The sequence below is a fragment of the Mobula birostris genome, chromosome 16 (assembly GCF_030028105.1).
Source record: "Mobula birostris isolate sMobBir1 chromosome 16, sMobBir1.hap1, whole genome shotgun sequence".
In the NCBI taxonomy this organism is placed as follows: Eukaryota; Metazoa; Chordata; class Chondrichthyes; order Myliobatiformes; family Myliobatidae; genus Mobula; species Mobula birostris.
In genome coordinates, this window is record NC_092385.1 from 16,153,748 (window position 1) to 16,181,313 (window position 27,566).

Consider the following 27,566-nt stretch of genomic DNA (forward strand, 5'->3'; position numbering starts at 1 on the left):
GGGTGGCGGGAGGATGGAGTGAGAGCAGATGTACGTGAAATGGGGGAGATGCGTTTAAGAGCAGAGTTGATAGTGGAGGAAGGGAAGCCCCTTTCTTTAAAAAAGGAAGACATCTCCCTCGTCCTAGAATGAAAAGCCTCATCCTGAGAGCAGATGCGGCGGAGACGGAGGAATTGCGAGAAGGGGATGGCGTTTTTGCAAGAGACAGGGTGAGAAGAGGAATAGTCCAGATAGCTGTGAGAGTCAGTACGCTTATAGTGGACATCAGTGGATAAGCTGTCTCCAGAGACAGAGACAGAAGGATCTAGAAAGGGGAGGGAGGTGTCGGAAATGGACCAGGTAAACTTGAGGGCAGGTTGAAAGTTGGAGGCAAAGTTAATAAAGTCAACGAGTTCTGCATGCGTGCAGGAAGCAGCGCCAATGCAGTCGTCGTTGTAGCGAAGGAAAAGTGGGGGACAGATACCAGAATAGGCACGGAACATAGATTGTTCCACAAACCCAACAAAAAGGCAGGCATAGCTAGGACCCATATGGGTGCCCATAGCTACACCTTTAGTTTGGAGGAAGTGGGAGGAGCCAAAGGAGAAATTATTAAGAGTAAGGACTAATTCCGCTAGACGGAGCAGAGTGGTGGTAGAACTCATTTCTGCATACCTCAACACTGTCTTTCTTCTCGGACCTCCTGTCCCATGATCCTCTCGTATCCCCTTTTGCCAATCACCTGTCCAGCTCTTGGCTCCATCCCTCCCCCTCCTGTCTCCTCCTATCATTTTGGATCTCCCCCTCCCCCTCCAACTTTCAAATCCCTTACTCACTCTTCCTTCAGTTAGTCCTGACGAAGGCCTGAAACGTCGACTGCACCTCTTCCTAGAGATGCTGCCTGGCCTGCTGTGTTCACCAGCAACTTTGATGTGTGTCACTCAGAGATTCAATTGCTTTTCTCGCTGTTAGCCTAAACTTTCTTCCACTCTCAGAAAGTTGTGAAGGATCTCACTGTAACATTTTGATAAAGAACAGAACAGTCACCCAATTATCTATTTAATATTTATTAATGAACAAGAATACAGAAAAAATATTCAATTATCATAATTCTGTGACATGAGAATTACTGACTATAATTCTTCCAAGACTATAAAGTACTTTGGAGCATCATGAGGTTGTCAAACGTGCCATATGAATGCAAGTTTCTCTTTTCAATATTTCCAATACTTACTATATGGCATTGTGCATATTAATGATGTTCAATGGTGGGTGTCTAACATCATCTTGCATACAATGGATTTTTCTGCCCTAAACTAGAACATGACATCAAATAGTTCCAAGTAAATATACTCAGAGGTCAAGAAGAGTTTAACTGATGTTGGGCAAACAAAGATCATATTCAGGAAGGTGTTATAAATTTTCAGATTTATTATATTTTATATCACACCAGGTTTTTATTACAAATCTGTTGATAATTTAATGAGCAAAGGATTATCTCAACTGATTAATGCAGACTAGATATAAATTTCCTACACACTAGGGCCATTGTAAGTTTGCCAACTTTCAAAATTGCCATTATACTAAATAAATTACTAAAATATAAACTGACTGTAAAACAAAAGTATAGCATAACAATATGACAGCACACTTAAGTGATTTCACAACCTAATTCAATTAAGCCTGCCCTTGAGGCCAAACAAATTCTCATTTTCAAAGCGATGTGTGTTGGTGTAAATGATGCAACAATTTAGAGTATGCAGTCTTAAACTGTGAATTTTTTTTTAAGTTCAAGATGAACATGTGATTTCTTTGTGATGATAAAAATCCCAGGCAAACGATTTCAACCCCTCAGCAATTCTGCCCAACTCCCTAGTACTGGTTCTCCAAAGTAGCAACAATATTTTAATTTTTAATTTGAATTTCTTGAACTTGACAGCTGACATGGATCCAGTGCAGCCATTAGTTGCCACCTTCTGCACTAATTAATAATAATAATAATATTAATTGCACTAATTACAATGGGTAAATTCACCATGCAGTGAGGCGCCTGGTACATAGGCAGGGCAATACATGGTTTAACCTTCTTTGTACCTTCTGATTTAGTTACGATAAAGTGTTCAATTATTCAATGAATTCAATTAAACCAAAATATTTAAAACTATTTCTAAGTGATTGGAAAAGAAAATCCATAAAATAAGCACAACTCACATGACTAAAACATTCATAATGATATTGCTACGTTGGTAAAGTGGTTCATTTTATATCATCTATTTCTTGTTTTCCCAATTGAATTTATCTTTACACACTCCCGGAGAGTTTGTATGATGCAGTATGCAGTATTCCACTTTCATCAATAAATACCCACTGCTGAAAATGTCTAAGCTTTTGAATAATGTGCCATTAGCATAAATAATATGCATGTATTCATAAAATTCCTTGGAAATAAAATGCATTAAATTATTGATGCTGCTAGACTTTGGAAAGATGATGCAAACAATTTTATCAAACATCCAAATAACTTATGAAAAAAACAAATAGCTCATAAGCTTCATAAAAAAATAACTTTTTAACAATTTAAGTTATAATTATCAAATACTTCAGGAAGATTTTCTTCTCCATCCCCTCCACATTTTATGCAGCTTCTTCATGCTATAGGTAATTGTTTTTTTCATGCCTAAGTGCACAAGAAACATACCATGAAATGATATCCACAACTTGAACAAACCTTCTAACATTGTCAAGAGCATTTCAATTGAATGCATTACAATATACAATTATTTGGGAAGGAGTAAATCTCTTACCAGCAGTAAGTATTCCTTTTGCACTTTGGGTTATACTTGAAGACTTTACGATACCACCTACACCTTGTAATTTGGGGAAAGAAATCAAATATCAAATATGTTATTTCAATTTTTATTTTAATTAATTGTTCCCAACTCTCTTTCTGGATAACGTTATGCTTCACCATTGGGACTGAAGTTTGAAAGCAATTTAGAAAGGATAATGGAAGTCAATTAACTACTCCTGGAATACCTGATTGAAGCCTAGAAATGTAATTCAGTCTTGGTTCAGATGGCAACTTCTTGTATCTACTTTTCAGCTATTTATGTGGGCTGAATTTCACCAGGGAATGATATGTATTTTTTTGCCTTAAGGTATGCACAAAGGCATTTTAAACAAAGTGCCAGCTTAGACCTTTGTAATTGTTGTGTTGCTTGATTCCTACTGGAGTAGAGACTCGGGGAGCCTGTTAAGTGAAAGGGGAAGGCTGAATCTTTGACAAAGCATAATGAGGCTAACATACAATAGCTAAATATAGGCTTGTGACCCTTATTTCCCATTTTGGACCCTGATCTGGTATACTTTTCTTTGTTTATTGGAAGGGACAGCCAAAGTGGGATGGACAATAGCAAGGCTTTCATCCAGTAACAAAGGGGGAAATTTTCAGGGCCCTTCAAAAATTAAAATTAGTCACAGTTGATTCCTATCACTGATAAAAACAAATAAACAATAACAAAATTGCTTCAGTATGTCACAGATAAGGAATAAAAGATAGACTGACATTTGTGATATTCTCATTGCTGAAGAGTGCATGGACCACAGGATGTCATGGTCCTTTCTATAATAAAGGTTTGGCCGTTTAGGATTCATTCACTCTTCGCTCAAAAGGTTGCAAATCATTTAATTTCTCTTCCTGGAGCAAAGTGGATGCTTAGCTGACAAGAATTTTTGACACATAGAATGAATAGATATTTAGACACTAATGTGATCAAAAACTTGGGGATGAGGTGGAGATGATGTGCAAGTTCAGTCATGGCTTACTGAAAGGTAAGGCAGTTTTGTAGGACCTACACCTGCTCTCATTTCTTAACTTCTTAATCATTTCATTGTGGACATGTCTAATTTCACAGGAAATCTAGTTCAAACATGCCAAATGAACAGGATGCATCAGGAACTTCTGAATGTGTCACAACCCGCAGCATCAATTAATCAAAGAGAAACAAATATTATCAAAGTCAGATTTCTGAATTTCAAACCCTTTCATTCTTAATCAGATATTAAGATTGATTTAAGTTATGGTCTTATATACAGCGAATTCCAGTGATTTGGACCATCATTGTTTAATTGGGACAGGCACTTATTTGAGACAACTCTTAAAGAACTAAAATTGATTGAGGAAAAAGCTGAGATTCTCTTAGTTTAGTTGGGACAGGAGACTGTTGCCAAACAGTTTTTAACTAGCGTTGTGTGGCCTTTAGACACTACACCGTGCTTAGAGCAAACAGTTTTAAATAGCATAAGTTGTATGCGTTAGTGTTCCAAAAGCAGTGATTTTTCTCACTGATAAATTGGTAAGAAACGAGCAGCAAGACAATTCAAAACTGTGTTGCTCAATGTGGTTTCACGCACTCAGGCTTGGAGATGCCAGAGACAGCTGGGATTGAAAATGAAACGATTTCACTCCTTCGATAAGTTAGATACTATGAAGATATCAACAATAATCTTGAATGTTACAATGAAAATGAAGATTTGAAGTATGCAATCGTTGAGAACAACGTACAAAGGAAGTCCATTATCTATCCTAGGAGTCTGCAGGATTTATAGTCAGAAGAGTACGGCAGAATACACTGTATGAATTCCTCTGTTGCTAACTATTAGGGACTAATACACAGCTTTATAGTACACTAGCGGAATTAATAGTATTCTAATTTGTTTTGCATTTCATTTAAATACATAATTTGTTCCTCTTCATTATACCTTTTAAATTATTTCCTCGGAACTCCAGCTGATTGGGGCAGCTGCTTAATTGAACCAAAATGTACTGATCCTGATCTTTCCCAATTAACTGGAATCCACTGTACTTACATGATAAATAAATAGCTGGAGTCTGAAATTTAATACAAGAGTGAAATTAGACCCAATATTCATTAGTCCAGTCACCTATGAATAAGAGACAAAAGTTGTCCAAGTTAACATGCCACTAGAAGTCTAAAATACTTCTGGCAACACATTTCACACAAAATGCTGGAGGAATTCAGCAGGTCATGCAGCATAAATGGAGGGAAATGAACACTCGATATTTCGGGCAAAAGTCTCTTCATCAGTATACTTGTGCTCGTTAGGTGCTAATCAGTCATCTCTTTCAGCATATATAAATAACATTAAGCCCTTAATTTGCAAAACATAGGAGCTTAAACCTGCATTAAAATGTCTTCTCTAATACTGAACAGAAAATGAGTGAAGCATGCCACAACGTGCAAATAGTTTTGCTGTTCACTCTAAAAAGGTTGCTGAAGGCTACCAAAATGAAAAGATAAGTATTTTCTTTCAAAAATTTACCTTAGGCGTGGATTCATGAAAAACAGGACTTCTGAGGTCCTCTGCCATACACATGCCACCTTGTCATCTCCCATAGTGCCCCCCCCCCGGATGTTTCTAACATTGCTTCTGACCCAAATTAATCCTAGAAAATGTTGTGCAAATCCACAGAAACTTCTGAACTATTGAATCATCAACGTTGCATATAAATGCATGTCATCCTTACAAGCATGTGGCTTACTCTTGCAAAACTAAATTGCAAAGTTAGAAATCTGGATATAATTTTAGAGAGCAACTGGGACAATTTATAGCATATGTTGAATATTCCAGGTTCAGTGATCATATAAAAATGCATTTACAATACTGTGCAAAAGTCTGCAACAATATTGCAATATGTTGCAACATTAAGATATATTGATTTTTTAAAGTATAAATGTATTAAATTTGCCCAGGGATCCCAAAGGAAATATTGTAATTCCTTGGGATGACAGACATAGCTCTAGTTTATAAGCAATATCATCGGACTGAACGGACAGTATCTTAGACTATGCATCCGTGTCTCTAGACTGGGACTTGGCTCAAATGACACACAATAAGGTAAACCAATGAGTTCTGGAATTGTGGTTAGAAAGATCCACACGTATAATTACTGATACTTGGTTCTCAGCTGTAACTGGAACAAACTTGGCTTTCCAACCTAGAGAGGTGGTGAGGGAAATAGTTAAAGGAACAGAAAAATATAAAGAAGAAAATCACTTTCTGGTATACGATAGGGGTAGGTCTATATTGTATAGAGTATGTACTATATGGAGCTGATTCAAAGTGACAGAAGACCTTTGTGAGATTTAAATTTGTCTGGATTTACAGAACTGTGCAAAGGTGTGCAATATCTGGGGTGCCCAAGACTGTAGAAATTATATGTATCATTCTGTGCAGCAGCCACAAAAAAAAACCACATTTCATGACATATATGAGTGATGATAAACCTGATTCTGATATGGGTCTCGACTGTGGACTGACAGTGAGAAGGGAGCAGGAAGCACCAGAGACATTATGTAATGATCAACAAACCAATTGTTTGGAATGGAATGACCTTGTCTGGCGTCTCAGGGCTGGGTGTGTCCGCACCTGCGTCACCCCACCGCCCCAGCACTCCTTCTCTGCCACCTGTCACACAACCCTTATACTTTTTGACAAGCCTTTGACAAGGTGCCACACATGAGGCTACTTAACAAGATAAGAGCCCATGGAATTACAGGAAAGTTACATACGTGGATAGAGTGTTGGCTGATTGGCAGGAAACAGAGAGTGGGAATAAAGGGATCCCATTCTGGTTGGCTGCCGGTTACCAGTGGTATTCTACAGGGGTCCGTGTTGGGGCCGCTTCTTTTTACATTGTACATCAACGATTTGGATTATGGAATAGATGGCTTTGTGGCTAAGTTTGCTGACGATATGAAGGTAGGTGGTGCTGAGAAAAAAGGAAAGTCTGCAGAGAGACTTGGATAGATTGGAAGAATGGGCAAAGGAGTGGCAAATGAAATACAATGTTGGAAAGTGTATGGTTACGCACTTTGGCAAAAGAAATAAATGGGCAGACTATTATTTAACTGGGGAGCGAATTCAAAGTTCTGAGATGCAACGGGACTTGGGAGTCCTCATGCAGGATACCCTTAAGGTTAACCTCCAGGTTGAGTCAGTGGTGAAGAAGGCAAATGCAATGTTGACATTCATTTCTAGAGGGATAGAGTACAGGAGCAGGGATGTGATTTTGAGGCTCTATAAGGTGCTGGTGAGACCTCACTTGGAGTACTGTGGGCAGCTTTGGTCTCCTTATTTAAGAAAGGATGTGCTGACGTTGGAGAGGGTACAGAGAAGATTCACTAGAATGATTCCGGGAATGAGAGGGTTAACATATAAGGTACGTTTGTCCGCTCTTGGACTGTATTCCTTGGAGTTTAGAAGAATGAGGGGAGACCTCATAGAAACATTTCGAATGTTAAAAGGCATGGATAGAGTGGATGTGGCAAAGTTGTTTCCCATGATGGGGGAGTCTAGTATGAGAGGGCATGACTTCAGGATTGAAGGGCGCCCATTCAGAACAGAAATGTGAAGAAATTTTTTTAGCCAGAGGGTAGTGAATCTGTGGAATTTGTTGCCACGGGCGGCAGTGGAGGCCAAGTCATTGAGTGTATTTAAGGCAGAGATTGATAGGTAACTGAGTAGCCAGGGCATCAAAGGTTATGGTGAGAAGGCGGGGGAGTGGGACTAAATGGGAGAATGGATCAGCTCATGATAAAATGGCAGAGCAGACTCGATGGGCCGAATAGCCGACTTCTGCTCCTTTGTCTTGCCTTATGGTCTAACCCTCCCGCAGCACTCCACCATCACCATTTCCAAAATCCTTTGCTCACACCAGATTTACAAGCTTGCTCTGCACTCCACATTGACAAATACAGTACTGTGCAAAAGTCTTAGGCACCCTAGCTATATATATGTGCCAAGACTTTTGCACAGTGCTGTACTTTCTTGATGTCACAGACACAAATGATGTATAAATCAACGGTGCATACACTGAGCAAAATCAATTCATTGAAATGCCTTTTACTTTATAAGTAATGTTTTTGCTCAAGACTTCAATTTACAATGATTTTTTTCCAAAATAGAGAAGAGACAAGTTACAATCCAAAATTACAGTTTAGCGTTACATCTGGGCTACAATTAGGAAGGAAAATTACATTCGACGTGGAATGAATTACACCTCTAGCTTCAGACTGGACTGTCAAGAACAATTTATGAAGTGATTTTTAGAACATTGAACAGTACAGCAGAGTACAGGTCCTTTAGCCTGCAACCTTGTTCTGACCTTTTAACCCCCCCACATAACACTCTATTTTTCCTTTATCCATGTGACTAAGAGTCTCATAAACATCCCTAATGGATCTGCTCTACCACCACACGTGGCAGTGTCTTCCATGCACTTGTCACTCTGTGTAATACATCAGCCTCAGACATCCCCCTATACTTTCACCAATCACCTTAAAATTATGCCCTCTGGTATTAGCCACCGCTGCCCTGGGAGAAAGGTGCTCAGTGTCCACTCTCTATGCCTCTTATCATCTTATAAACCTTTATCCAGTAATCTCTCTTCCTTTTGTTCCAAAGAGAAAAGCACTAGCTTGCTCAACATTAGGCATGCTCTCTAATCCAGGCAGCATCCCAGTAAATCTTCTTTCCACCCTCTCTAAAGCTTCCACATCCTTCTTCATTTTGAGACGACTAGAAATGGACATAATATTCCAAGTATGGTCTAACTGGAGTTTCATAGAACTTCAACATAGCTTCACAGCTGTTGAAATCAATCCTGAAGGCCAACACACCACATACCTTCTTAACCGCCCTATCAACTTGTGCAGCAACTTTTTTCATGGACTCCATGTACCCCCTCTGTTCCTTCACGCTGTTAAGAATCCTGCCATTAATCTTGTACTCTGCCTTCATGTTTGACCTTCCAAATTGTATCACTTCACACTTCTCCAGATGAACCCCATCTAGCACAGGGGTTCCCATCCTTTCTTATGCCATGGGCCAATACCATTAAGCTAGGGGTCTATGGACCCCAGGCTGGGAACCCCTGACATCTTATTTCTCAGCCCAACTTTTTATTCAATCAATGTCCCATTGTAACCTATGACAAACCTCTACACCATCCACACCACCACCCTTTCACTTCTTCATCTAAGTTACGTATGAAAATCAAAGAGAAGGATTCCCAGAACAGATCCCTATCTCCTGAATTTCTGAATGAGCCTACCACGGGGAACCTTACTGAATGCTTTACTAAAATCCATATAGACAACAACCACTCTACCTTCATCGATTTGTTTCGTCACTTCCTCGAAGTCAATTAGGCTCATGGGGCATGTCCTGCCCCTCACAAAGCCATGTTGACTATCCCTAATCAGACTATGCTTCTTCAAATGCTCATAAATCCTGTCTTTAAGAATCCTCCCCAATAGTTTGCCCACCACTGATGTAAAACTCACTGGATTCCCAGGATTATGATTTTTGAACAAAGGAATAACATTTGCCACCGTCCAATTTTTGGGTACTACTTCTGTGGTCAGTGAGGATGTGAAGATCATTGCCGAAGGTGCAGCAATCTCTCCCCTTACTTCCTGTAATAATTTTGAGTATATTATTCATAATCTATGCTAACCTCACATTCATCAAGACCCTTCTGGCTGGTGAATACTGAAGCAAAGTATTCATTAAGGACCTCCCCTATCTCCTCCGATTCAAGGAACATTTCCTCTTTCATCCCTGATCAGTCCTACCCTCACCTCAGTCATCCTCTGTTCTTCACGTACGTGTAGAATGCCTTGGGGCTTTCCTTATTCCTACTCACAAAGGCCTCATGTTCCCTTCTACCACTCCCAAGTCCCTTCTTACACTCCTTCCAGGCCATCTTATAACTCTCAAGTGCCCTGCCTGATCCTTCCTTCCTAAACCTTAAGTATGCTTCCATCTTCCTCTTAACTAAGTGCTCCACTTCTCTCGTCAACCTGTTCCTTCACCCTCCCATCCTTTCCCTGCATCAAGGGGATAAAACCATCGACATCTTCATGCAAGCACTCCCTAAACAATGTCCATTTTTCCATTGTACATTTCCACAAGTACCTCTGTTCCCAATTTACACTCCCAAGTTCTTCCCTTCAAGCATCATAATTTGCCATTCCCAGATAAATACGTTCTCATACTGTTTGCTCCTATCCCTGTCCAAGGCTATACTGAAGGTCAGGGAGGTATGATCACTGCCTCTGAAAGCTCACCCACTGAGAAAGCTGTTACCTGAACAGTTGATTTCCTAGTGTAGATCCAGTGTGGCTCCCCTTGAATCAGCCTGTCCACATATTGTATGAGAAATCCTTCCCGGGCACACCTAACAAATTCTGTCCCATCTAAACTTTTGGCACGGAGGAAGTACCAATCAATATCAGGGAAGCTGAAGTTACCCATAACAACAAACCTATTATTTTTACATCTTCCCAAATTCTGGCTACTGCTCTGTTCCTAAATGACTCCACTGCTATTGGGGGTTCTAGAGAATAATTTGAAGAGTGATAGCAGTCTTCCTGTTTCTGACTTCCACCCACCAAACATTGATTGGAACTTATGGAACCTCATCCACAGCACAACTTTGCACCATGTTTTTGGAGCAAACCTTTGGGAAGATTTAATTCTGGGTATAGTCTACATAATGAATTATCAGGCATTCTGCAGGATTCGTTTAAAAAATGCTCGTAGGTGAAGTTATAACTGTAATTATTATTTTTAAAATTTGTGTGAATGACAAGCTGGAATTTATTCTCAGTGACAAGAATAAGATTTTGAATACAGGGGATTAGTTCACACACAGGCATTATATGTAACATTGAAGATGAAAGCACAATAGGATAATGTAATAGCGGCAGATGGAAATTAGACTTTTCCTACTATCCTGGGAAATCTGGGGCAGGAAACTGGGGAACCTGTTGCCATCTATTTCTGAATTCTCACAATTTTTAGTGGGTGATAGCTCCATCAAAGAGAAATATCGTCTCATTAGCAGCTCTGAATATGATTGCTGGGCTAGCCATCACATGCCATGTTCTCCAAAATAAATTCAACCATGGCCTGTCACAAAACTGGCTAGGAAATGTCATATATTTAAAAATAGGGCCTAATGTAGGCAAATAAAAATATAACTAATTAGGTGACCTGAAGACCAGGAGGCTTGCTAAGGTTGGAAGTGCATTTACAGTAAGCAATCCAGAAAAAAGGATGGAAGATCTTGGAATTGCATATGGCCAAAATTAGAAACTTAAGAACGGACAAGAATTGCATATATAAGTACCATTCAAAACCAGAGCCTTAATGTCCTATTTAGAAAGAATTCAAACTCAGAATATATTGCTCAAAAGATTTAAGTGTAATCTATTAAATTTTGCTGCAAGTGTGCAATCTAACTCACACACATCTTGAATAAAACATTCAAAGATCAAATCTGCAACACTTACTTTGCTGTATGACTAATCCACAGTCCGGGTCCTGGGCTACCTGAAGCAAGATCTCCTCTACATCTCTATTTTTTCCTGGTTGATCTACCAAACGAGTGATTTCTTGCTGAAGAGTTCTGGGCAACGCCATTAATAGATTGAATTGACCTTCTGGACTTTTATCAAGCTTAAAAATGAAAACCATCAAATAGCAGTGGTCAAACCTAGGATTTATATCAACCAATGCATGCAATATTGCATAGAATCTACTTGCAACTCTGGCATCATACCTCTAATTTACCCAAATGTTGCTTGTAAACCACTTGAGGGCACTCCTGTAAAATGTTATTGTAGAGTCTTTGGAAATTTTCCATGTTTGCACTGACAATATTCATTACTTTTGATCGGTCTTCTCCAATAATCATTCTAAAATCACCTGATTAAAAAGAAATTAACAGCACAATGACCAAGGGTTCATGTCAATTCAATTTGTACATTTTCTCTACTGAAGCATTTGCATTTTGTGAGCACAATCTTAAAGTATTTTATTAAAATAAAATTCCCATGTAATTCATAGTGATTGCAAATGGGAGGACGACATTAGATGTGATTGAAAGTTTCATTGAAAAACAGTGAGTGAAGCAAAGAAGGAAATGCAAAAACCAAGCTCATTTATCAAAGGGGAGGGTGATTGAAAAACAGTGTCAAAGGACTAAATTGTCTTGGAAAGTACACATGGCTGTCCTTCAATAAGCGAAAGGCTAAAGCAAAATGCACATACATTGTAAATCTGCAATAAATAGGAATAATTGAGGCAAAAATCCAGCAGGTCAGGCAGCATATGTAGAGAGAGAAAAAGTTAACATTTCAGTTCTAATGAAAGGTCATCATTCTGAAACGTTAATTTGGTTTCTCTCCTGAAGTTGCTTTATGTACAAGTATTACAGACATTTTCTGTTTTATTTGAATGCACTGTTAAGATTCAGTTTCTACTGAGCTAATTGAAATCATCACATACCATAGTAGGAAAGTCCAGCGATGCAAACGTAGAGTTCCTCCTCAGTGAATGATTCTGGCAGCATGAGAAAGGCTGCTGTTACTGCACTTTTCAGATTTCTAGCTAATGCAGCTTGCAATTTGCCATTCTCATCTTGGATTAAAATTTTCACCTGCAATTGAACAGAAATTTCAGTTATGCTATACCGGCTTTCAGAATAGCCCAAGAATATGGAGCATTAGAACGTGGACCTACTGTTGATGGATCAAGGCAGCTGCGTATTCAGTTGACTACAGGAAATAGGAGTCCTGAACACAACTGGACCAATTGGCAGCACAGTAGCGTAGTGGTTAGCACAACACTTTCCGGTACAGGCAACCCAGGTTCAATTCCCGCCACTGCTTGTAAGGAGATTGTATATTCTCCCCGTGACCGTGTGGGTTTCCTCTCACAGTCCAAAGACGTACCAGTTTGTAGGGCAATTGGTCATTGTAAATTGTCCCGTAATTAGGTTAGCATTCAAAAAAAATTGGGCGATTGAAGGGCAGCGCGGCTCGAAGGGCTGGAAGGGCCTACCTTGCGCTGTATCTTAATAAATAAATGGATCGATAAATAAACAGTTCCTGTGTATAAACATCACTATAGAAAGGCACATATAAGAAATAAAATAGTTTAAGATTTTAGGACAAGAGTTTAGATAGATTAATTTTAAGAGATACTTTTACTATAATTGCATGCATTTCATCGACCTTTTTCCCCCATGGGTCATTAGAAAAAAAATTAACCTTAAAGGCAGCTATGTATATTCAAATTGGAAGCTGAAATTTGAATCACAGATCAATTCAACTGGTTCCAACACTCAAATTGATATACATAGAAACATAGAAAACCTACAGCACAATACAGGCCCTTCGGCCCACAAAGTTGTGAACATGTCCCTACCCTAGAAATTACTAGGGTTACCCATAGCCCTCTTTTTCTGAGCTCCATGTACCTATCCAAAAGTCTCTTAAAAGACCTTATCGTTTCTGCCTCCACCACCGTTGCCGGCAGCCCATTCCACGCACTCACCACTCTCTGTGTAAAAAACTTAACCCTGACATCTCTTCTGTACCTACTCCTCAGCACCTTAAACCTGTGCCCTCTTGTGGCAGCCATTTCAGCCCTGGGAAAAAGCCTCTGACTATCCACACGGTCAATGCCTCTCATCATCTTATACTTAGAATAACATTTTTTCTTTTTGTTTAGTAAGAGAATTGTCACTGATATTTTGGAGAAATGTTTGCAGCAAATGTTTTATGAATGATTTATTTAAACTTTTGTGATTATCATGCTACAGTTTTACAAAATACTGGTTTAGCTGCACTTGAAGAATTGTAGACAGTTTTGGTCAGCGAACCAAGGAAAAATGTGATAAAGCGAGAGAGGATGCAGGTTCACAAGAACGTTGTCTGGATTGGAGGGCTTGACATAAGGAAACACTTATGGCTGGGTCTGTTCTCCTTGAAGCAAAGGGGGCTGAGAAGTGATGTAACAGTGGGATATAAACGGCATAGATAGATAGGATACAAAGGCAGAGACCGCTTCCCATGGTAGGGGTGTCTAAAACTAGAGGGCACAGGCTTAAACTAAGAGGTTTAAAGGAGATTTGAGGGATAAAGTTTTCCACACAAAGAGCACCTAGTGTCTTGAATGAGCTGCCAGAGGGGGTGTTGGAGGCAGGAACCACTAGCAAGAGAGATCTGGACAGGTACTTCAATAAGCAAGGCAGAAAAGGGATATGGAATTAATGCAAGCAAGAGGGATTAGTACAGGTAGGCGTGACAGCAGGCATAGATATGCTGGGCCAAAGGCCTGTTTCCACTTATACAACCCTATAGCTCTGTCAAAACATACCATAGGTTTTATAACAAACACAACAGAACATGACCAAAAGTACTCATTTTATTGAAACAACCATAGTTCTGTGCATACTTTATTCCTGTTATGGTTCACAACATCATTAATGTAGGACACAATTATTTCTCTAACATCACTGTGAAAGCACAGTTGAAGGTCTGACTACTATTTTCTTGAAGCAAATTGGAAATGATAATAAATGCAACCTTTCCTGTATCCCCTTGATACAAAAAAGCTGTTAGCAATAGCAACACATCAGATCTAATGTAAAATGTGATGAAATATTATCTATCAAATGAATACATCTGTTCACAGCAGTACTCCATAGCTACCTAGGAACTTCAAATAAAGTAGGTTAATACCCATTAGAATTGCAGAATGTCAGTAAGTAAATATGGAAATTTAGCATAATACAATATTATCAAGGAATGTGTCATTTCCTTCATCCAGATACATTTATCTAATCAGGTTAGCTTGAAGGGAGCATCTCAAGTTGCAAAATCTTATTTTCTCCCCAACTCATTTTATGGAAGCTAACAACATTAAACAATCTCTATTAAACTCCAATTGCTTGGCTAAATTTAACACAATTACATTTTATTTGAGTTGCTCAGCTGAATTTGTCCCATAAAGATAGCTTTTCTAATAAATCCAACATAAAAGCACAGGCAAAATTTAAAAGAAGTATACAAAAAAGCTGGGGTGGGGGGAAGCTACTAAAAATTTTTGAATGAGACACCATAAATGAACATAGATTAAAAATACACAATGAGAATAAAGAAAATGGTCATGGACTAAGTCTGTGGACAGAGACAACGAAGTGAAGTCACACCACAAACTTAGAAGGTGCAAAAATTATGCTGATAAAGAACATGAAAACAGTGAAGTTATATGGAGCAAATGAAAAGAATATTTGGATGGGTATTATGATTCGTGAAGGATGGTCAGGCTGAATTACACACATGACAAAACTGCCAGAGGAATTAGTAATTATCAAGACATAACATTAGAAGATGAAATACAAATGATTAGGGAGTGATTATTCACAGTGGTAGATGGGAACCAAAGTCCCAGAAGGATCAGTGCTGAAATCATTATTGCCTACAGTTTACAAGGACCTTATCAGATATACAAAGTCACATATAACTTAAAAGGTATTCTTCTCATTTCAGAGTGACCCAATTAATAACTTTACATTTTGAAAAACTTTGAGTGTGCTTCCATTCAAACTGGGAACCTAGTTAGAAACCTTTTTACCCAATAGGAGTAAAAATGTGGTCTATGTTACTACACTTGTTTGAATCAAATTGTACGGGTATACTTAAGAAGCTTAGCTGCCTGCTCTACCCACTTTACACTTATGACTGTGACGCTAAGTACAGCTCCAATGCCATATTTAAGTTTGCTGACAACACCACTGTTGTGGGCTGAATAACAGGTAGTGACGAATCACCATATAGGAAAGAGATCTGGCTGAATGGTGCCACAACGACAACCTCTCACTCAATGTCAGCAAATTCAAAGAGCTGATTATTGACTGTATGAGGAGGAAACCAGAGGTCCGTGAGCCAGTCCTCATCAGCAGATCAGAGGTGGAGAGAGTCAGCAACTTTAAATTCCTTGGCATTATCATTTCAGATCTGTCCTGGGTCCAACATGTAACTGCCATTGCAAAGAAGGCACAGCAGCATCTCTACTTTCTTAGAAATTTGCGTAGATTTGACATGTCATCTAAAACTTTAACAAAATTCTATAAATGTGTGTGGAAAGTACATTGACTGGTTGCAACATAGTCTAGTATGGGAACACCAATGCCCTTGAATGAAAAAAAACTACAAAAAGTAGTGGATACAGCCTAGTCCATCACAGGTACAGCCCTCTCCACAACTGAGCATGTTTACAAGGAGCGTCGTCACAGGAAAGCAGCATCCACTATCAAGAAACCCCACCACCAGGCCATGCTCTCTTCTCACTGCTGCCATCAGAAAGAAGGAGCCTCAAGTCCCACACTACCAGGTTCAGGAACAGTATTACCCTTCAACCATCAGGCTCTTGAAATAGAGAATAGTCATAGTCATACTTTACTTCACCAACATTGAACTGATTCCAGAATCTATGATCTAACTTTTAAGGACTCTAAAATTCATGTTCTTGATACTTATTGCTTACTTATTCATTAGGTTTTTTTTCTTTGTATTTGTACAGTGTGTTGTTTTCTCACATAGATTGTCTCTCTCTGTCGTGTGCGGTTTTTCATTGAATCTGTTGTGTTTCTTTCCATTTATTATGAATGCCCGCAGGAAAATGAATCTCAGGGTTGTATATGGTGAAAAACATGCACTCTGATAATAAATTTATTTTGAACTTTGAAGCCAAACTCCTCAAATTAATTTAATTCAATAATAATTCAATGATTACTTTGAACTTTATTTGTTTCTTACATTAAAGAACAGCCGTGTGCCATAGTTCAGAATATTTATCAAGTAAAGTCGAGATCATTGTCATGAGCACAATTAATTCCATCTTTAATTCTCCCTAGTTTCTAGTACTCAATTACAAAGTATGCCACCTGCTGCATTCACCAGCACTTTTATGTGTGTTGCTTGAAATTCCAGCATCTGCAGATTTCCTCGTGTTTACAAAGTATGGGTCATTTGCAGTGGCCAATTAACCTACCAGTTTGCATATCTTCTGAACGTGTGAGGAAAGCAGAACAATAGAGAAACCCATGCAGTCAGAGAGAACATGCACACCCCACATAGGCAGCACCCAAAGTCAGGACTGAACCCAGGTCACTGAGAGCAGCTCTATCTGAACCACAGTGCCATATGTTATAATCTTGAACAGTGGCCAATCAGAGTTTGAAGGTGAAAGTAAAGGCGTCTTCACCCAGATCAAGGAGGGAGTTTTAAAAATCAATGCTTCATAGCTGTTTTTTACATTGCTTGAATAGCTGACAATCAGAGTTCTGGATTCATTAGCAAGGTCAAATAAAAATAAGGAAGGTGCAAGAAGAGCAGCCATTGTTGGAATGGGGTAGTGTTAGAGTGGGGAGACTTTTGGCTTTAGCTCAACAGGCTTGGGTGACATAAGCATCTGGTAAGCCTTTTCTTACTCATTCTTCATCTGTAAGTGAATACTCAGGGTAGTAAGAATGACTCTAGAGGCTATGTTTTGTTCTTTGTGTGAGATGTGGGAATCCTGGGGGACCTCCAGACTCCTGGATAACCACATCTGCACCAAGTACACTGAGCTGCAGCTCCTTGGAGAACGCGCTAAGGAACTGGAGTTGCAACTCCATGACCTTCGGCTCATGAGGGAATCTGAGGAGATGATATATAGGAGTTACAGGGAGGTACTCACTCCGAAGTTGCAGGAGGCAGGTGAATGGGTGACTGTCAGGCACGGAAAGGGAAATAGGCAGCTGATACAGAGTGCCTCTGAGGCCATTCCCCACAATAACAATTATATTATTTTGGACATTGTTGGGAGTGGGGAAGCTAATAAGGTGGGAACAAATGGCTTCCCAAAATCAGCACAAGCACCCATTGCAACTTCAATGTTGTTCCGACACAATCAGCATTCTAACTAGATTCTCTACTCAAACTTGCTACAACCACGAACTTACAGGTTTGTGTAGTCTTCCAGCAATGTATAAATTTTTCCAATGTAGAAGATCTTCAATCAGAGTTCCTGTACTGATAACACCATATTTGATTATCTGGAAGGAAAACAAAAAGAGTAGTTGAAAATAATACTAGTCGGTTATTACATACTGGTCTTGTTATTTATAGTTCCCTCTGTTACCATAACTTCTCACACATCTTCAGTTATTGCACTTATTAAAAATTCAGCTAAATAGATTATGTACAGCTCAGTACTAATACTTTAGATATTCAGGTATTAGGAATTTGTTGTTAAATTTTTAAATAATCTTTTAAATGGCTGTTACATTATAGCTCCTTTTTACTGCAGTTTATTTAAGGTATATATTGCTGTGACAATCTGCACAGCAACAACAAATTCCAGTTGACCATCTGAAGTAAATATATGTTTGACAGCACAGCACTTGGTTCTTTTCTGTGATCAATCATCTCTTGTATACCTTACACAGAATAATTTGATTTAGAATCATTCCATACAAATGTTCTATAGTTTTAGAAGTGAAATTAGTTTTCCATCTTGAAATGGATATTCTAAAATAAATTTATAAACTAATTATAATAGCAGCATTAAAACACAGCATGCTTGCAAAAGAGCAAACCTCCACTTACATTGTGTCTTTTACAACTTTAGAATGTCTCAAAACACTTTACAGTGAATGAAGCAATTTTGAATTATCACAGTAAAGATACAGGAAATACAACAGCCAATTTGCACAAATACAATTAGTTAAGTGGTAATGAAATAACAATCTGTTCTAGTAACAAAGAATGAAGAATGAATGTTGGCCAGGATACAGAATCTTAGAAAATTTATCACACAGAAGACATCTTCACTGCCTCTCAAAATCATTTGGTCTAGCACAGGAAGTCATGGATCTTCAAGCACTTTTTAAACGTGCGGAGGATATTTAACTCTACCACCTTTTCAGGCTGCAGATTCAAGACCACCTATCACCAGTATTCTTAAAGTTTCAGCATAACTTTCCTGTTCTTTTTCAAAACAGTGTCATGAAATCCTTATGATCATCTGAGAAATGGCCCATTCAAAAGAGGTACCTCCAATAGTGAAGCATGCCTTTAACTATTGCACTGACATGTCAATGTTGATTTTTGAGCTACAAGTCTCTAACGGCTGATATGATTACAAAAATAATGATCATTTTCCTGTTTTACCTTATTAATGCTGTGCTACCTGGTTCAATGTGGATTTGTCAGTAATTAATATCCTCTATCACACTTTTAAGTAATTTATTAAAAGGATCTCATTTGGAACTACAGTAAGTCCCTCTGAAATAGAAATGGAAGTAGGCTAAATGAAAGTCAATGTTTCCTTCTGTTAGTGGTTAATGAAACAGTACAACAGTACAATTTAAACATGAAATGCACATTTGTACTCATCCGCACTTTACACCAATACCAGATACAACACATTTCATGTTAACCTCACTTACCCTGTCATCACATGGTACTAATGTATTGTAGTATATTCCAGCTCCATAATTATTCTGTATTTTACTAATATGCCTTGGTCCAAAAAACCTCAAGAAAGAATAATGCCGTGGATTTTTCATAATATTCATTGTATGCCAAGTGACTGGATCATCAACAGCAAAAACAAAGTCCAGCACATTATTCTAAAAGAGAGAAATGCAACAACATTTTTAGAAAATAAATGTATCTATTATGTACAATTTGTATTATTTTATTCATAATTAAGGAACAGTGAAGAAATCAGTTGTCACTGGTCTATAAAAGAGCAACGGAAATTCCGGAAATAAGAATATCCAAGTGAAAATTCACAATTAATGTGTGTATACTGCCCCAGGACCCACATACTTGTTCAGTCTTACTCCTTTGTAAAAAAACTCATTATCTGTGAGCTGAATGGTTATAAATCTTCACTAAGTACTATTAAACCACATAGACATACAAATCATTGGAAAAGATACCCACTTTATATAACGATGAGAGACATTACAAATGAATCAAAGGTCATGAACATGTTCGATGAAAATATCTGTGGGCAAGAGGTCACTGCACTCACCATAAATTTTAATAATCTTTTTCCACATCTGAACATATCCTGTTTTACACTTGCAATCCACTGGACAGTGAAGGAAGCACATCAGAAAGCAAAAGAAATTTGTCATGTCACTAATGACACTTGCCAATTTTTTATAGATGTACCATAGAAAGTATGCTGTCCAAATATATTATAGCTTAGTATCATAACTGGTCTGCTCAAGATGGCAAAAAATTGCAGACTTGAGAATACAGCCCAGTCCAACACACAGACTTGTGAATACAGCCCAGTCTATCACACAGACTTGCGAATGCTGCCCTGTCCATCACACCAAATAGTTTCCATTCCAGTGACTACATCTGCACTTCCTGCAGCCTCAGGAAAGCAGCCAAAGTAATCAAGGACCCCTCCCACCATGGCCATTCTCACGTCTCCCCTCTCCTATTGAGCAGAAGCACGTATCACAAGTCTTAAGGACAGCATCTATGTAACTGTGATTGGATGTGAATATTAAGACCTCTTACATGTTGAAAGGTGAACTCTTGATCTTTCAGTTTGCCTTGTTCTGGCCTTTTGACTTTACTTGTCTACCTGCACTGCACTCTCTTCATAACTTCAATACTATGCATTGTTTTTACTTTTTACTACTTCAATGTATTTGTGTACAGCATGATCTGGCTGGCACACAAAGATACATCTTGTCACAATATCTTCGTACACGCGACAATAATAAACCAATACTAATCTTACTTACATTAAACCCTTCCAAATTGGTTACTTTCTGTTCATATACTGTAGATATTGCCTAATAACATCAATCACAGTAATAACATACTCAAGGTATTCACTGTACATAACCATGAAAACACTGCTAACTTTTCAGTGACAAGGGGGAATTCCCCAGATTAGTTATTCTAGTTGTGCTGCTTCATCAGGACACAAGGGAAACAAATATATTTGTTTACATAAAATAGCCTCTAACCTGCTCGTGGACTGTCAGGTATCATGCATTAACCTCCCATAAGTCATAAGCCTCACGCGTGACGGGGTGGAGATACATCACTACCAAAGGAGGTGTAAGGCGCTCCTTCCCTCTGCTAGCCTGCAGGTCACCCTTGGGAAAGGTGTAGCATCTGTTTAGCCCCCCTGATCAGGGTCATGTGAATTCAGGGAGCAGGTGGTGGATGGTCGTATGAGGAACTGGTGTACATCACAAGTCCTGGTTATGTGACCACTGACACCTGGCAGATATTTTCTGAAGAATATTGATAATGGCTGGGGTCACCCGTCTTATGAAGACACCGTCCAGAAGAAGGCAACAGCAAGCCACCTTGTAGAAACATTTGCCAAGAACAATAGTGGTCATGGATAGATCATGATCGCCCACATCATACAACATGGCAGAAGATGATGATGAAAAGTCTGAATTCCCTGCACTTCAACTGGAAAAAAAACTGATTTACTTTGTGAAAACAAAAAGGTGACCCAAAATACCCTACAGATGAGGGTATAGTTACCACAGCAACCATGCAAAGAAAGTACCTGATTTTCTACAAGAATATTTCACCAACACACTTCAGGGCATATTTTATATAAATGTTTTATATATAGGCATCCATTAGTCTCGTGAGACCATGGATTTGTGCCTTGGAAAGTTTCCACGGCGCAGGCCTGGGCAAGGTTGTATGGAAGACCGGCAGTTGCCCATGCTGCAAGTCTCCCCTCTCCACGCCACCGACATTGTCCAAGGGAAGGGCATTAGGACCCATACAGCTTGGTACTGGTGTCGTCGCAGATAAGCGTGTGGTTAAGTACCTTGCTCAAGGACACAACATGCTGCCTCAGCTGAGGCTCAAACTAGCGACCTTCAGATCACTAGACCGACGCCCTAACCACTTGGCCACGTGCCAGCTATATATGTGTTAAGTACAGTGAATATATGTATATCTCAAAGTATGCATCATAGTGCTACCACTTTAGTTTTACTCCATCAAACTTTGCAGATCAACTGCTCAATCAGTTATAGGTTACAGCACAACAGCTAAAAACAAGGGAACTTTAGTAACGATTAAATAAGCCATTACAATGCTCAGTAGTCACAACTTATAAAGCTGTCTTGCATTAATGCTTGTTATTGACCTTGTTATAGTCAGTCAATGATGCAGAATTCTTAGGCTTGTTAAGATCTTATCAAGCAACTGTAAGTTCACAACAATGTACTAAAACACAGTTGATCACAGTATCACATCTGTATATATATTACATAACAAATTTTGATGTTTTAGAATTTTTAAAAAGAGAATGGAGAACAATGGTGTTCAGTGGAAATTCCTGACAGGTCAATGACATGGCCATACCATTGGTTTAGCCATGGTGGCATGGTAGAGTAGTAGTTAGCACAACACTTTACAGTACCAGCAACCCAACTTCAATTCCCACCGTTGTCTGGAAAGAGTTTGTACATTCTCCCAATGACCGCATTAGTTTCCTCTGGGTGCTCCAGTTTCCTCCTACAGCCCAAAGATGTACCGGTTAGTAGATGAATTGGTCATTGTAAATTGTCCCATGATTAGGCTGGGGTTAAATCAAGGGATTGCTGGGCAGCATGGTTTGAAGGGCCAGAAGGGCCTACTCCACATTGTATATCAATAAAAAAAATGCAATTAAATTGATGGGAAGTATCTTACATCAGTTCCATTAGTGTGTTCACTTAATATTGACCCTAATCAGCAACCAAGTAAATCAAACTCACCGTGACCAGTGATCGAAACTGGAAATGATGGTGAATTTAGAAATGTTAGTATAGAGCTGATGGAACATTAGTTTAGTATTAACCTAACTAAATACAACATAAAATCAACAACTCAGTAAAAAAAATGACCAAGATTCATGGAAGGTAAATTTATAAAAAGGAAATTGTTTGTCTTTTGTTAAGCCAAAATGGTGAACACCTCTGTTGGCTCTTCAACAGGAAGTCCTTGAAACAGGGCAATATTTGTTCTCCTGAATATCTTAACCTGCTGGATATAGCCACTACCCAATTGCTTGCTAAAAAGAAAATTAGTCATAGAATCATAGAAAAGTACAGCATAGAAACAGGCCCTTTGCCCCATCTATTCCATGCTAAACCATTTAAACTGCCTACTCCCATCAAACTGCACCAGGACCATAGCCCTACCATCCATGTACCCATCTGGACTTCCCTTAAACATTGCTATTGAGCTTGCATGCACCACTTGTGCTGGCACCTTGTTCCACACTTGCAGGACCCTGAGAGAAGTTGTTTCTCCTCATGCTCCCCTTAAACTTTTAGCCTTTCACCCTTAACCCACAGCATCTAGCTGTAGTCCCACCCAGCCTCAGTGGAAAAAGCCTGCTTGCACAGAAGCTATTTATAATTTGGGTGGAGAAATCGCAAATGGAGCTTAATCCATACGATGTGTCTTGCGAGAACAAAAACAAGGGAAAGTATACAGGTAGTGGCAGTACCCACTGATGTACCGGGATCTTGAGATGCAAATCCATAACTCCCCAAAAGTGGCAACACTAGTATGGTGGTAAAGAAGGCATATGATATGCTTGCCTTAAATGAGGTGGGACATCAAGTATTAAAGTCAGGAAGTCAAGTTGCAGCTATATGAACTTTAGTTAGGCCAAACTTGGAGAAATGTGTACAGTTTTGATTACATTAGTGGAAGGGTATGGAGGCTCTGGAGAGGGTGCAGAAGAATTTGATCAGGATGCTGCCTAGTTTGTGGAGAGACTGGACAAACTAGGATTGTTTCTGCTAGGGCATTAGTCTGAGACATAAATAGGGTAGACAGTCTTTTTTTTTCTATGGTGGAAATGGCAAATACTGGAGGCGAGAGGGGGAAGTTTAAAGGATATGTGTGAGGATAAGAGAAAGGGAGGTTCCTGGAATGCACTGACAATAGAAGCAGATCTTGCACAGGCAGGTAATACAGATATGTAGACCATGTTCAGGTAGATGGTATTAACTTAAACTGCCATTATCATGTGCCAAGGAGTTTATATTCCTGTGTTGTACTGTTCTAACTAATGAGGCAAAACATTTTGATATAGCAAGAAATCCTACCAGAAACTCTTTGGGAGTTGCTCTACTCCCAGAAATTGATTTTTAAAAACTGCCAAATAATAAATGATAATTAAGTAAAGGATTAGCTGATGAGATTAAGGGACGTTGCTATCGAAAATATACTGCCAGTGTACAAGAGACACTTCTCTCTCACTCCACACAAGGTCTTACTTATGCTTGGTTTCTCAATGATCTATCATTGTAAACTTGTTGACTCCATTTTAGTAGAAGGGCCTCATTCTTATCGGATCTACATTTCCTCTGCACAGTGTCAGAAAGAGGGTGTCTCCTCCCCCCTTATCAATTTATTTATGTGACATGGCCATGACTGCCAGACCTCACTCACTGCCTTTAAAGTTTTGATGAGTTATGATCAGGAACCACTGCAGATTCCACACTGATGCTTTCACAATATTTTTGGTCAGCAAGTTTTAGGTATTAGACCTAGCAACAATGAAGAGTGATGCATTTGAAGTTAGAACAGTGTTATGGCTTGAAGTGATACGGCAAGTAATCGTGCCCTATCATCCCTTTCTTTTTAAATGACAAAGGTTATCAATTCAGTAGGTGCCGGAGAAATTGCCTTGGTGAGTTTCCAATTCATTTTGTAGATGGCTCACGTTACAGCCACAGTGCACCAGTGATGGAGAAGACAAGCATTTAGGGTAGAGGGTGAAGAGTTAACCATACGGACTCCAAGCCTGGCTGGTGTCAAGTCTCTCGGATTGCACTCTCCAAGAGTGGAGAGGAATTCATCACATTCCTGATCCATTTCAGACCACAGGCAACCACAATTTGATAGAGAAATATTAGAAGAGGTGACCAAAAAGGTAAGCAAGGAATAGCCAAGGTGAGGAAAGAGGGAGGAGTTGATAAAGGATTACAAACTTGAGTCTGCATCCATTAATCAGACCTTAATTGCAAAAATGAACAGACTTAGAGGAACACAGATATAAATTAAGAGTTGTTGAAGAGATATTTGTTAAAAAAAAGAGCACCAAAATCAAGAGATTTGAAAACAAAGATAAGCATATTAATTAATAGACCAGTTCATGTAAGTAGGCAGGGGTATGAAGAGCATAGAAACGCTTGAAGATTAATATTAACTTTTAGAGACTTCTAAGTTAGATGGGAAAGATTGGGGTTGTTCTTCAATAAAAAGTTGAAAAGAGATTAATAGAGGTATACAAGATCATGATAGGTTGAAACAGTGTAAACAGAGAAATGGGTTCAAAGGTCGGGGATGCAGGTTTGAAACTATGGGCCAAAGGTATGGAGGTGGGGAGAAGTTATCTATTATACACAGGAAGTGGTGCCCGTGCAACTCACTGCCTGCAAGGCTAGTAGAAACAGAGTCAAGCAGGCTTTTCAGAAAGGAAAAGAACTTGGTGATGATTCGGCATGGACAAGAAGGGCCGAGATGGCCTGTTTCCGTGCAGTAATTGTTATATGGTTATATAAAACTGACTTGCTTCACGCAGGTGTGGATGCGCTGAGCGGCCTCTTCTATGTCAGCAATTCAAGGGATGCACACCCATTGAGCTTAGTAAGTTTGCAAGACATGCTCCCAACTTAATGTAAAGTCAGTCTTCAATATCCCTATCTCTCAACAGAGCCTGGGGTCAACACTGGCTTGTTCTCGGAATCACTTTCTCAGCATCATTTTAGCATGTAGTACTAACATCAGTTTGATGTATATAGAGCCTCCGACAGAGCAGGGTCCCCTGGAGCCCACACTGGGGAGCCAGGACACAGGTCCCCAGCCCACCCCGCTCTCCCTCACTTACACTGGGTGCCGGCTGCCCAGCTTGCCCAAAGAGGCCGGAGCCATAGGCGAAGGCCAGACTCAGGTCCCGGGGGAAGTGTGCCAGGATCCTTCTCATCAGCCCACTGTTACTCTGCAACATTGGCAACGACATGTCTACCAGCCCACGCCGCCGCTCCTCCTCCGCCGCCACCAACGACCCGCCCCAGTTCCAAGCCCCCGGTGTAAAGTAATGAAAGTGATCCGCGGGGACGCGCTCCACCGCCGCAACCCGGAGCACCGCTCCTGCGCTCCCCTGCTGGCCGGAGGAGCGAGCTGCAGGCGGCGCAGACTAAAGGGAGCTGATTGCCATTTGATCAAAGTACGCTGTGATCTGCGTTGATCTGTTCCCCGTCTCAATGAGAAAGCGACAGAATACCCGTGTGAATGTCTGAGTGTCCGTTTAGGTACTTGCATCTGTATGGATGGGGCTGTGAATGTAACCGAATATTTGTGTATGTGTCTCCCTGCATCTACCGATGTTCAAAGTAAATTTATCATCAAAGTACATACTGTATATGTCACCATATACAACCTGAGATTCATTTTCTTTCAGGCTTGCTCATTAAATCCATAGAATAATAACCAATACAGAATCAACGAAAACTGCACCGACTTGGGCATTCAACCTTTGTGCAAAAGACAACGAACTGTGCAAATACAAAATGGAAGAAATAATAATAACAAATAAATATGCAATAGATATCAAGAACCCTTTGGTTCAACAGCCTAATGGTTGAGGGGTAATACCTGTTCCTGAACTTGGTGGTGTGAGTCCTGAGGTTCTTGTACCTAGTTCCTGATGGCAGCAGCGAGAAGAGAGCTTGGTGGTGGAGGTACCTGATGATGAATGCTGCTTTCCCGTGAATGTGCTTAGTGATTGGGATGTCATGGTCCAGTCTGTGAAGTCCGCATTCTGGTTCATGGTCTGGTCCATCGACCCTTGCTCCAGGTTTTCCTGTCTACCCTGTTTCTGTTCCTGTTGGGCACTAATTGAGGCAGCTGATTCTCGTCAGGGCTGGCTGCATAAATACCTCCAGAGACCAGGGTGTAGCTGCTGGATTGTTCTTGTCCTTATGACTTGTATCCCTTCCCCTGCCTTGTCTTGCCGGTAACTCTCGCTTCGCTTTGCCTGTAGTCTTGTCTTGGAGCCACCCTGTACCTAGCTCCCTTCCTGTCCTTTGCCTCCGCCGGGTAAGTCAGGCCGTCTTGCCGTTACCCTGTGGTTGGTTCTGTCCCTTCCTGTCCCTTGCCTCCGTTGGGTAAGCCAGGCCGTCTTGCCGTTACCTATGGTTGGTTCTGTCCCTTGCCTCCCTTGGGTAAGTCAGGCCATCTTGCTGTTACCCTGTGGTTGGTTCTGTCCCTTCCTGTCCCTTGCCTCTGTCGGGTGGAGTACCGTGCCCTGCCCAGGAGGAGCTCCAAGTCTCTGGTCTCCAGCCTCGCCTCAAGTCTGAGGACTCCAGCCTCGTCCTGCCTGCCAGCCAAGTCACGTCCTTGCCTCGTTCTGGGGTCTGAGCCAGAGGCAAGACCCAGGTTCTGGGTCCTTGTCCAGTCTCTGGCTCGGAGTCCAAGCCCGGGCTCCTAGCTCTCTTGTCCAGTCCTGTTCCGGGTTCCCGGTTTTCGTGTCCATGTCCTAGCCCTCACCCTGTATCCTTGTCCTGTCCCTAGTACCTCAGTGTCTGTGTCTTGCACTTGGGTCTGTTCCCAGCCACCTCCTTATGACATGGGAGGACTTTACCTGTG

At 40.1% G+C, this 27,566-nt stretch overlaps 1 protein-coding gene across 2 annotated transcripts; it reads right to left on the minus strand.

Annotated features, from left to right (window-relative positions):
- Positions 1 to 1,080: 1,080 nt before the first annotated feature.
- Positions 1,081 to 26,041, minus strand: tamm41 (TAM41 mitochondrial translocator assembly and maintenance homolog). 2 transcript variants are annotated; one of them, XM_072280097.1, is made up of 8 exons: positions 25,807 to 26,041; positions 19,352 to 19,534; positions 17,864 to 17,956; positions 12,358 to 12,508; positions 11,630 to 11,775; positions 11,361 to 11,526; positions 2,784 to 2,846; positions 1,081 to 2,656 (listed from the first exon to the last, which is right to left on the minus strand). In XM_072280097.1, the coding sequence occupies exons 1-8, from the start codon at positions 25,936 to 25,938 to the stop codon at positions 2,580 to 2,582; spliced, it is 1,011 nt and encodes a 336-aa protein (XP_072136198.1). In that variant the 5' UTR covers positions 25,939 to 26,041; the 3' UTR covers positions 1,081 to 2,579. The 2 variants fall into 2 exon arrangements, 1 of the variants encoding a protein (XP_072136198.1); XR_011889306.1 differs by lacking the exon at positions 11,361 to 11,526 and having other exon boundaries at positions 2,624 to 2,656.
- Between the last annotated feature and the right edge of the window lie 1,525 nt (positions 26,042 to 27,566).